Source organism: Thermobia domestica, chromosome 1, assembly GCF_964235325.1.
Source record: "Thermobia domestica chromosome 1, izTheDome1.hap1.1, whole genome shotgun sequence".
Classification (NCBI taxonomy): Eukaryota; Metazoa; Arthropoda; class Insecta; order Zygentoma; family Lepismatidae; genus Thermobia; species Thermobia domestica.
The window spans coordinates 214235242-214248217 of NC_137454.1; the positions used below are offsets into that span (position 1 = coordinate 214235242).

The following is a 12976-nucleotide window of genomic DNA, read 5'->3' on the forward strand; positions in this document are numbered from 1 at the left end:
CGTTTTGCAAAACAGCACGTACTTTTTTTTTCACCTGGTAATTTTCTTCTAGCAAACTAAAAAAAAAATCAATTATTTTTGGCAACGAATAACACTTTCTAGCGCTATAAAAGTTTATTTTCTCGATTTTCTTAAATTACGCATGAGAATTTAGCCTCAGGTATGTTAATCTTGTTTAGCTCGATGTGATATGTTTGAACAATATTTTATTTAAAGTGAAATTAAACTTTAAGAATTGGGTATTTACTCATTAACTGCACTATGTAGTGTCATAATGAAGAATTGAATGAGGGGTATGTTTCGATATCAGTTTCACCTCAATAAATAGCATGGTCCTCGTACGAGCTCCAATTTTGGAGGTTTACAAAGATATTAGTTCTCTATTTTTCTCGAAAACTACGCATGACCTTTTACACTCATATAATAAGATATATCGATTTGTGTATGTCTTATCCTTGGATTTTTTCATTAATGCCAATGGTATTGTAGAATTTTATCCTTTACGTAGATCAGCTCAAACTAAAATAGGCATTAGTTTGTATATAGTATTAACTGCAAATATAGTGGAGTAGCTCAAGCGCGTGCGTTTCTGTCGATACCTGTTATTTCGTTAACTTATAAGTAAAAATAATAAATAAAGAAATAGCTAAATTGACTTGATAACTTTTTCGTTCTTTAAAAAAAAAAACTGAAGTTCTGAAAAAAAAAACATCTATGTATGTAATATGCGACAAAAGAAAATATATGTTTTGTACAGTAACTTTTTATACAAGATGCTGTTTTCTTACACGCATACTGTATAACATGCTCTAGACGGTGAGAGAAATTAAAACAATCTCTTCATTATATGCAATCTGAAAAAGCGAATTAGAAATTAAAAACTGAGTTTTGCAAATGATTGCATCGTTATTACACACTATATATTTACATCTCGAAAACTTATCATTTTTGAGTGATAAAGATGGCATCTGTTAATCTCTCTTTGTTTATAAGTCATCTGTTTTCATAGCCATACCAGAAAAAGAAAAATCAAGTGTGAAGGTTTTATCTTTAGTTCTCGGATGTCTGGGATACCATTATATCTGGGGAGGTAAACTTAGTTTCGGAGGAAGTTTTGACTCTGTCACGTTCGTTCTCATTGTCATCCTGTCATTAATTTGTAAAATAGTATAGTGAGAGCAAAAATCGAGTATTATCAGGAAAGCCTATGAACACTGAAAAGGTGCAACCACATGATTATAGTAATTTAAATAAATAAATAAAAAGTAGCTACCAATTATCACTTGAAAAACTTAAAAGTTATTACTCAAGGTGAAATTAAACCAGCTTTTTGAAAACTTACATATACAAAATCAAAGTCAAAATGTACGAACTGTTCCTCTCAGCACGCGGGTTTTTTTTTCCCTCAAAATTCGTAAAAGACACTTTTTTTTTAACATTTCCGGAAACTACAAAGTGTAATATTTTTTCATTGAAATTCAGTTTTCAGTATGCAACTTGATTTTTTTTTTTTTTTTTTTTTAATCCTATAATAATTCAATTTGCGAGTGAACGTGTAATCATTTGTAAAAGAAAAACAAAAACGTAAACCTAGTGAAATCCTTTATTACATTAAAGTGAGTAATCCCAAAACAATACGCCTATCACACAATCAGACTGATACAATATATTAGTAGCCAGATACGTAAATATAATTGTCATATCAAAAATAACAAGTAGAGAATTAATTCAAACTTACGCCATACGGCACAATTAAGAGGCATGAAGTGCCTGAAGTTTCTCCTGCTCACATGTGACTGGCCATTCTCACAGCTTTTTAAAAGTGAATGAGATACACTTTGAATGGCAGCATAAGATTAATAAAACAGTCCAGATCAGATTCGGAGCTGGCACTTCTTCCCGATCCCAAAGAAGAGAAATGTCTATTTTTTTTATACATTCAGTATTTTCAAAAACAAAGTTTTCAAAGTGTGTGCTTTTATTCACTTGTGTTGGATGTTTTCATTCACTATTGCGTTGGGATGTTGTTTCCAGAAATGTTCCTTATAAGTTTGTTTTTCATTTTCTTACGCTGACTGTTTCCAAAAATTCAGTATGCAATATGACTTCAAAATGCAATACAAATTTCATTAAAAGAACATCACAAAAGCTTCCTATAAAAGTGTAAAGCAAGTGGGAAGCTGTGCCTGTTGTCCGTCTTCTGGACGTTAGTTCCACGAGGGACAGAACTCGCTGCTCATCCAGAATATCTTATGATTTGACAGAAAACCAGTTAAATACTTTACATTACCATCATGTGGTTTGCATGAATTGATAAAATGAAATTGTAAATAAACTATCGAAATCTTAAAGAAAGGAAAACGTCAAACCTAGATTGTAATATGTTCCGTCTTTTTAGATGTAGTTTGGCCCCATAATCTTACGAAAAGAATTAAAACTGTGAGAATTTTCAAAAATAACTTTTTTTTTTAAAAAAAATAGTTATAGTCTGTTGTTGCTTGTTGTATATTGTACTTAAATGAGGACTATTTTTATCCATTTACAGATACCCCAAAGAAATGGTGGATATTACATTTCTTGGTGTGGTGCACTGCAGCCTTTGGTGTTATTATGATTCTAGTAGCTCGGGGACACTATACAGTGGACGTTTTAATTGCGTATTACGTTACAACGCGACTGTTCTGGATGTATCACACCATGGCGAACAATGCAAATTTAAAGGTAAGACTTCAGTCCTTAAGTCTATTTAGAAAATCCTTTATGTAGAAAATAGAGGTCCTTTGTACTGATAATCTTTCTTAACGCCACATGGAATACGGAATATACAGTCTATTACTTTCTTTCTTATTTAGAACCAACTGCACAATATATATATAGGGGTAACAAAAAATCTAAAAACACTTCATACAGGACACGTAAGTTTGGCCCTCCACTGTACAACACGTGTTGCGGTTACCGATCGTTTTTTTGTTTTCAATGTGTCATGTGGACCTTCCTCTTCCGTCAGCAGTAACCAGTTCACCTGTGAGTGTCGTGGTGTGAAAGTGGTACGGTAAAATGGACGACCTGACAGATTTCCAAAGAGACATGATCGTTGGTGCCCGTCTAGTTGGAGCTTCAGTGGCAACAATGGCGAACATTGTGGGGGTATCGAAAGGCACTGTGTCCAATGTCACGACACAATTCATGGGCAAACGACGTCTGAAAAGCACAACAGTGGTCGAAAGACAATCCTGTCAGATAGGGACCAGAGGGCAATAAAACGGATTGTAGCAGCTATAAAGAAGACCATTGCAATGAAAATTACGTCAGAACTCAATTCCGGCCTACAGAACCCGGTTTCATCGAAAACAGCACGACGGGAACTTTGAAAATTCATGGCAGGGCCGCTATCGCTAAACCCCTGGTCACAGTAGTAAATGCGAAGAGGCGTATCCAATGGTGCAAGGACCACAAAGCGCGGACTCATGAGCAGTGGAAACACGTAATGTGGTCCGATGAATCGACCTTCACCTTGTTCCCAACAACCGGTCGTGTTTACGTATGGAGAATACCGTCGCAGGCCTATGATACAGACTGTCTGCTCCCAACTGTAAAGCATGGGGGTGGTTCTGTTACAGTATGGGCAGTGATATCGTGGTTTCCTGCAGGTCCCATTTTAGCCCTTTATAGAATGATGAATGCTAAGTCGTATGAGGCCATTTTGGGGGACCAGGTTCTACCCATAGCCTAAATATTGTTCCCTAATGGTGATGGCATCTACCAAGATGATTTGGCACCCTGTCACGCTGCAAAAATGGTGAAATCATGGTTTGAGGAGCATGATCAGAAGCTATCACACCTCCCCTGGATTCCACAATCACCAGATCTGAACATTATTGAGCCATTGATGGTCTGAGTTAGAAAGACGTGTTCGGTCTCATTACCCTGCACCAGCATCCCTTAAGGAACTGGAGCATGTTTTGGAGGAACAATCGTACAAAATTCCACGCACCACGATTCAGGAGCTGTATACGTCCATTCCACGTCGGATCCAAGCTGTTTTGGACGCAAAAGGAGGCCCCACACCATACTAGATATGATTTTCACACTTTTGCAAACTTTTTTTTTTTTTAAACTGAAAATGTGATTTACAGAATTATATAATATAATAATGTATGTGTGTGTGTGTGTAGTATGTGTGTTATTTGGTATTTTGACTCCCTGTCTAACGTTACGTTACTTCTTAGGAATCTACAATTGCGTCTCTTTTGAACAAAGAGACGTTTATTCTTGTTTTCCCTACATAGTTCATAACACTTCATAATTTTAGAGAAAAATACCTGGTAACGTGTATCACTTACACTCTCCTGATTTAAATAAAGAACTAATTACCGGTTGGTCACAAATTGGAATTATTATTTTCCGCTGAGGAATCTTATCAAACTCTCAATCAAATTTGACCGACATATGAAAAGTAATGGCCTTGTCGCAAATTGGAATGATCACAAATTGCACGCAATCAATAAAAATATGTCCACAGAAAGCTATAGTGGTCCATATCCACATTCGTGCATACTTCTATTTTGTAGTTGACCATCCAATACAACAGAGTTAATACTTGATTTGTTATGATTTGCGAGTGAAACATCGCAACCAAAATCTCGCGGCCCACAATCTAGCCTGGTGAAAATCTTGCATAACCAAAATCTTGCCAGACGAAATCTAGCCTGACCAGATCCTCGCGGGATAAAAATTAACTACCTAAAATCTCGTGAGTCAAACCTTGCAAAGCGATTTTTTCTGTACCTAGGTATAGAATGTTTAAAATATATATTTAAAATATTCACTGTACACTTGGAAAATAATTATTATTATTATAAATAAATTACAAGACAGAGCATAAGTGATTTTATTAATTTTTTAAAAGAGGAAAAGATAGGTAAGCAGTTACTTCGCAGCTTATTAATATAACACTTTTGTCGAAAACAGATCTTCACATTTCTCGTTCACCATATAATTTAATTAAATAGACAGAACGAGGTGGCCACTTTTTTTGGCCCCCAGAAATAATTCCATTACGTTTTTGCATTACATCTACAACACAAATGCTTCTTACTAGTTCTCAAGCCCCCCCCCCCCCCCCGAAACAAGATCCTAAATACGTCATTGGTTTCTATTACTTTCGAATCGATATTATAAGTAGAAATACTTTATAGGAAGTTTAAACCTGAATTTTCACAGTATTAAGAACACGTAAAATGTTAGTAACTATAGTTGTATTGTCGAATGAACTCCCAAAGGGTTGACCTCTTGAATGAAAGTATCAGATACTTGTTAATTTGCATTTGAAACTAACATCTCTACAAGCGCCTTGGCAGTTTATACAGGAAAATATTTCACTGTGGCGTAAGAAAAACTGGATATTGTACCATTTTACCATTTCTGCTGTCAATCTGCATTCCATCGGTTTCTTTATCTCCGGTGACAACCCGAAGTTCACGCACGTGACCTAACGGGGACAGAGAATGAAAGAAACCTACCTGATTAGCCTCCTTTCTGCTGTTCTGCGCTGTTGCAAAATGTAGGCGAAAATTCAAACAGCTTTGAAATGGAAGAAAATTATTTTTTAATTAGCGCGCTCTAATATTACTTTAGCAAGAAAAAGTAAAACTGAACATGTAATATTAATACTAACATACATTTGGCCGAATTTTGAACTGTATAAAATAGTTTTCATAATATTTTGGAAAGAAATATGCCATATTATTATAGGGAAATCCTATCGCATTCTGAGTGTTGGACACAGTCTTAACAAAATGAAAGTCTTCTGGTGATTTACAGCTTACTGATAAAATAATTATAACGTATCGTCAGAATTACTATTAATATTAATATATTAAACATAAATAAGATTGTAATTTACAGTTCTTGTTCAAAATTTTCGTAACTTTCGCGTAGGTTTTTTTTTAATCAGTCTATTCTTATTTCAAAATAATTCAGGAATTTGCACTTATTTGCGACTTAACTATGTCATCGCAAATTCAAATTGTAAATTCATAACAAGTAACATTTTATGCGAAAAATATGTTCAGGATAATAGCACTGATAACAGTTTAAAATATTCGAAGTTGTTCATTATAATTTTAATGGCATTACTATAAACCTTACATTTGTTTGAAACTTGAACTACACATAACATAGCTCTGAAGAATTGTAGTTTCCCGTTACATTAAGACTGTTAACGTAAAGTTTAGACTTATCATGAATTGTAAATTATTGGTGAAATTTCACTTCATTAAAGAAGTTTTTGATGTTATTCGGTGCCATTTGAAAGAAAAATAAATACATCATTGTGTAAAAAGTTAATTTTTCTAATGCAAGTACTAATTATCCATGTTAGCAGGTGGAATAGTCCCCTATTATACCTATTGTACTAAAACATCTATCAAGTCCAATGGATAAAGGGTAGATCAGCATTCCTATTTTTAAACTTACTAAACATCAACCGTTCAGCAGTCTTGTGTTTGTATTTTATCTGTAGGAAATAGTTACATAGACAAAGGATGTTTTATTTGTTCTTTTCCAGCGTTTATCTACACATCAAAATTTCTTTCTTCCTTTCTGTGGCTTTTGTTTAACCATTCTAAAATCATGGATTTTTAAATAGATTTTTACTTAGGAAGTTACTGTCCTATCGTAATTACGTGATTGTCTTTGGAATGAATCAGGTTTTCGAATGATACTATACACATGCCTCCCATGTGCAGAATTTGGAAGAAATTTGGGCATTTTCAGGAATTTTCAAGAAAATTAAAAACTGACCGCTCTGCGTGCTCCCTTTTAAGAGTCTCGTATTTGTATCCTAATTATCTTAGACACATGTTTTATACATCATTGTGTTCAAAATTAAACAGGCCTTCGAGTGATACCAAACGCATTTGTTGCGATACATAAATTCGGGATTTTTTAAAATGGTCTTCCCTGTTGTATATATTTGACGAGTTTCATTGATGTACTCTGGTAGGACTCTGGTAGGTATGAAGATAAAGGTTTTCGAACACAAAACGTCAATTTCTGTTGAAAATGGCGACTTTTTGAGAGAGGAGGAGAGAAGGGAGTAGATAAAGCCTATTTTCATATGTATATGTTAGCCCATAATCTTATACATATATAAGAAGGGTAGCATAACTGAGAAAATTAAGTACATAATTACCAGTCAGATTACATTTTTTACAACATACGGTGTTGCAAAGATTTTGAAAGTATTAGTACTGAGCTTTCTTTAACAGTGCCTCTAATTTGTGTAATACCTTTCTTAGCAGAAAATTGATTACTTGGTTGCTTGCTTGATATATTGGTCTATTTAATGAAATGTGTCGTTTCTATAAAGTGTGTATTAGACAAGTTTTTGTGATGTATACCTCTACTTGTGTTCGTTTTCCTAGATAATGTTTTTCTTTTTTCTTTTTCCAGCAAAAAGGACCAAATAACTTCCTTGCTCGTATGTGGTGGTATCCCATTTTCCGGTACTTTGAAAAGAACGTAGGAGGACCAGTGCCTCGTCAATATGAATGGCCTTTACCTTGGCCAAGACGGTTTCATTTTAAACATCCAAATCGGAACAGTTAGTGGAATATCCATGCTCCAGCGTTGCCCAGTCTTCCATGCCCACCTGGGAACATAACGTTTGGAGCTGACAATAAACGTACTGTTATTTTGATAATGTGCCACTTAGTTTTTTTCTGTTATGAACTTTCCTAAACACATGCCCACACATGTTATATAAGTTCTGTTAATCCCGATGTGATTATTTTTGTACTTTGTGAAGAAGCTATGAGTACACGATGTCATTATATTGATGTGTTTGTGTACGCATGCATGTGTGGCCGCCTGCATGTATGCGAGCGCGTGTGAGTGAGCTGATGACTGACTGTTGGTGGAAGTACCTGCTATTATCGATGTATACATGTGTATATTAGATATATATGTATATATACTTCGAAACAAGATATTTGTCTGGTTTACGTCAGCGAAAGACTAGTATTATTTATTTTTCTTGAATAAAGCATTTACATTTTTCATAATTTGTTTTTAAAAAGCTTCCCTCGAAAACAGGTGTGACAGATTTTGTACCATGAAACGAAACAAAAGTGTATAATATTAAAGATAAGATCTGTGTAAACATAGTTTTGAGTTACGAGGAACCTCCAAGAGCCATCTTAGGTTGATTTTTTTTTTCCATAAAGTAGAGAAAACAGTTATATGTAAGACTGTTATATCTTTATAGAGGAATTATGAGTGCATTTTTTTAAAAGGCATCTGTTAATGAGTGTACATAGTAAAAACATACTGTTAGAAGTAAATGTCAAGACTGTTAAATAAAACAATTGGTAAGATTTTTTGTTATAGAAAGAACATTCCAGATATTCTGATTCTTTCTCTCAGAAATGAAATTTTCCTTTAATCTTTCCGCGAACAAAATTCTCCCAGAATATTATGTAATTTTTGTATATTATATTCAATTGATTGACATTGTAACTTCATATGCTTATATACATTAGTATTTTTTTTGTGTGTGTGTGTATACATTCAGCACTAAATTATATTCGTTGCCTTTTTTATTATTGGAACTATTGCCATATATATATTTCTTGTGATATTTGTAAATGCATGTTGATGATACATGCAATTTTTTTTCTGTTAATGGTGAATATACGTATTTTGATTCAATTTTTAATTATCTGTAAGATTTTACATAAAAAAAATTGGGAGAAAACACTTTTTACACCATGTTGTTACAAATATACTGTGTTTATTTGCTAAATAGTGAAGTTGTCGTTTATTATCAACATATACATAGATGCCAAACTGTTGCTTCCTTTACCAAAATGGTGCTTTGTTTTGATTTTGCAGGGATTATAGTAAAAGATAATCTGATTTGGTTTTATATAGTATAAAACTTACTTCTTCCCAAACTAGATATTTGGTCCAGGTTTCTGTTGTTTAAAAATACTGCTACTAATAATAAGTGTTAACGAAAAGAAACGCTGTTTTCCAGTTCAATCCAGCAACTGGGATATTGTTACAAACAAATCTTCAAGTTTTTCTTTCTGTAGTGAGTTTAACAATTGCACGCTATTGTTGAGGGACTTCCTTTGCACTGATGAAGAAAAGAATAAATAAATAAATAAATAAAACACCCGAAACGTGAAGAAATATGGAAATTGGATAGCAAGTAAACGAAAAAATGATGATTGGGGCTTGTGTAACTTTATACATGTTACTAGTTATCTATCTAATTACAATTAATCATTTGCCCATCATGAAGAAGTAAATGTTTACTTCTTTTACGAGCTTTGTGTCTCTTTTTTTTTTCTCTCTCTCTCTCTCCATAAAAGTGCCCTTCTCTTTCTTTCTATGTTCATGGTAGTAGGTACTATCCAGTTTTCTATAAGTTCTTGTGTTTATCCTTCCCCCGAGTTAGAATAAATCATGATATTGTAATTTGTGTGTGCCTTGTCAATTGTAAACACTGTCCAAAAGAAAAGGAAAGAAAAAAAATTACACAACCAACCACTTAAGCCAGTTAGTTATCATAAAGGAAAAAAAAAAGTTCCTGGATAAATAATTTTAGAAATTTTAAGAAAAGAAAATAGTCTTAGGACATAGTGATTGAAGTTTTCTGTCCCTCTAAAAATCCCCTTCCCTGCGCATAACCTGTGCAAATATAGGGTTTTTATTCTTAATATTTTGTGTAAATATGTGAGACGTTTGCTTCCAATGAACTAAATCAAAAACAAATTCACGTAGAATTCAGATATTTTTGTACATAAAGAATTCTTTGATATACTCAGGATCTGTAAAAGAAGACAAGAAAGACACTGTAGAATAAATATATATATTGTAGTAATAAATTGTTATCCAGGAACTTTTATTTCCGAACCATTGAAAAATTAATTACCACCTCATTTGACAACTCAAGGAGAGAAAACACCTGTGATAACTGCATATAGATTTTTTTTTTCAATTGAAATACATCCATCCAGATATAGTAAAACTTTCTTCGTCGCCTTCTTTCTTTTAAACACAAATCATTAAAATTTTTAGAGTAACAAAACTTGCAGTTAACATAGTGAATCCATTTCTGTTAATTTGTGTTCTTACTATTCGTTCTTCATTAACCACTTTGTGACAATAATATTTCTCTCATGTGTTTGAAGATGAAAAAAAAATCGTTAGGTACGTATGATTTGATTATGTATTCCGTTATGTACACAACTTGTGCAGCTTCGAAGGCCGAAAACCTTTGAATCAAGACAATTAGTAGTGACGTAAGTTAATTAAAAATACATCCTGCGTATATCTAAATGAAAGAAATTAACACAATATCTGGTGTCAAGTGGTTTCTACGCGTGCAGTGACAACATTTATTTTTTTAAATTAATAGTAACGTTTTAATGAAATAATTTTTGTCTAATTGTGTGAAACCGTGCATTGTTGGGGCCAAAACGATTAATTTTCTTTCCCGCGTTCGATAGCTATATTATACTGTGTGAACTAACCATTCATAGAATAATACATATTTTACATGTACGTTCTTTCTAAGACTATTTTTGCTCCTATTTAATTTGTATTAAAATTTCGGTTTCGTCTCTTGTTATATTCGAGTAATTCTGTCGATATTGATTTATTTAATTGTATTTTATAAGTAATAGTGTTTGGGAAACGAGAAGTCAAGACTTGTCTCCTATTTATACAGAGTCTTTGTAGATGTGGTGATGATATATAGCCTAGATATTAAAACATGAAAATAAAGAGAGGCATGCATGTGTTTTTCAGATTTTGTCACTTAACTTCGAATTCAAATTAAAAGAAGAAGAAAAAAGATTCCCTTTACGATAGTAATAGCCGCTTCACAAGTCTAATCAAGCAAAACATTCACATATGATAGTCACTCTTTACATTTAAAATATTAACTAACGATTAAGTATAAATAAGGAACGACGAATGTTCCTGGCCATCAATTACTTAATAAAATACACACGCATAAAAGATCGAGCTAAGAGAAGTAATTTTGTAATTTCTATACTCGAATTTTGTCTATTCCTCTATGTACAGTTTTTTTGTATAACGCTCTATTTTTAACTCTGGAACTTGATCATATCCATAAGTATTAATATATGGTTACGAATTGAGTGGTCATGATTAAGGATATTTTTGTGCTTTTGAAGTTTAAAATAAAACCTAAAATAGAGAACTTTGTGATGATAATTGTTATATTAATATAAAACGCTGACAAAACTTTTTTTTACCGTTGCTCTGAGTTTTTTTTTAAGAAAGAAAATCGCCAAATTAATGCATTCAGAGCTATGTAATGTGTTTTTCTTTGGCTTACGTGATATTTGTGTGTAAGGGCTTCCTTTACTTATTATTTTTAACAATGAGTCAAATTTTAATAAAATTTTCTCAATGAGGCTACTATCAAGAATTGTGTAGTATCAAAAAGGAAAATATATCAATGTAATTAATTATCTCTATGTAACTGTGTCTTGAACCTCTCCATGTGTTAAATAAAAATAAATGTTTAAAAAATATATTAAATCATTAATGGCAGAATAATTAATATGCCGTAGTGTAATTTCTTTTTAAAAAATGCGTTAAAAAGTTGCTAGAAAATATCGGAATATCATGCTAAATACAGCAGGGAACAAAGTTAGCGATCCTAGTACTCATTATTTTTCATTACGAGCTGTCTATTTTTTCACATGTGATATATTTTCTTCTTTATAGTGTAGAAAAGAATCAGAATACTCGCAAATGTGTCTACAATTCAAGTGTAATTGGAAGAGTAAAAAGAAAAGAATGACAAGCATTGATACCAGTGAGTAAACCTGTAGAATAGTTAACATATTTTTTTACATTGTATGGTATATGATCGCAGTACAACAAATTTAAATAAAGAAAACCTTTTTTGGCTAATTGACGAAACTACTATAAATATATATGTCCATAATCGATCTCAATTTTGGAATTGGAATCAACCGTAATCTTATGAATTCGAACATAATTCTTTAATGGACATTTTTTTTTCTGTAAAATGCAAATTCTACTGAATCTCAGAGTAAGAAGACATTTGAAAAGGTATAAGAAGTCAAATTTTGTTATTTTAAAATTACTGAACTTTCTAAGTTGGAACTTAAAAGTAACTAAGCTAAATGGTATGCTAAAATGTTATTTTTACACATTAACAGAGTCTGTTTTAAGACTGTTTTGAATATGCCAAAGAGTTGAAGTAGTATATAAATATATATATGTATAATTATAAATAAAATATATTGACGTTCTGTTACTTCTAAAGAAAGTTGTAGGGCAATGTGTTAACTGTGTTATTGAGAAAAGCATAATAGAACACTTAAGAAATTTATTCCCTCAGTTCCTCAACATATTGCAGTAGTCATGATGTACATATCATACGTTGATTGGAGTGCATAATGAGTTTTTGTAGCAGAGTGGAGTTTTATTTGTATTCAGGAAAAAGAGGGATTGTATGCATGAGTGACCGAATGACGTGACAACTTGAGTGTACATTGGTTGGAAGATGAGGTTTCGTTGTCAAATAGACTATAATGATATTTTAATAGTAGTAATAATAATGTTTTCGAACTTTCAAATGAACTTCTTTCGTGTGTTGAGGATAAAAATGAGGGTTAAATAAGTGTTTGTATGGTAAATTCGTACATTTGGAATGTAATTATTAGTCATAATTTGGTACGAACAAATTTTCTTTTAAAGACAAATCAATAAAATTAAAGTTGATTTGTAAAAATTTTATTATTGACTTCATAACCTGCTTCCAGGATGTACTACTCAGATGTTAAAAGAATTGTAGCAAAACAAGAAAACAATGTTCTTTTTTTGAGTAGCTTTTGTAAAAATGTTTGAAAATAAAAAAAATATATAGTTGATGGGATAAGTTGTTCTCGTTAAAACTCAA

At 32.4% G+C, this 12976-nt stretch overlaps 1 protein-coding gene across 5 annotated transcripts in view; it reads left to right on the top strand.

Annotated features, from left to right (window-relative positions):
- Positions 1 to 12976, top strand: part of LOC145693608 (phosphatidylcholine:ceramide cholinephosphotransferase 2-like) — a 391824-nt gene extending 378848 nt beyond the window's left edge. For all 5 annotated transcript variants that reach the window (XM_081769752.1, XM_081769788.1, XM_081769762.1 and 2 more), the window contains 2 exons: positions 2546 to 2721; positions 7456 to 12976. In XM_081769752.1, coding sequence (XP_081625878.1) covers positions 2546 to 2721; positions 7456 to 7611 — 332 coding nt within the window. In that variant the 3' untranslated portion in view covers positions 7612 to 12976. The remainder of the gene's footprint in view (positions 1 to 2545; positions 2722 to 7455) is intronic.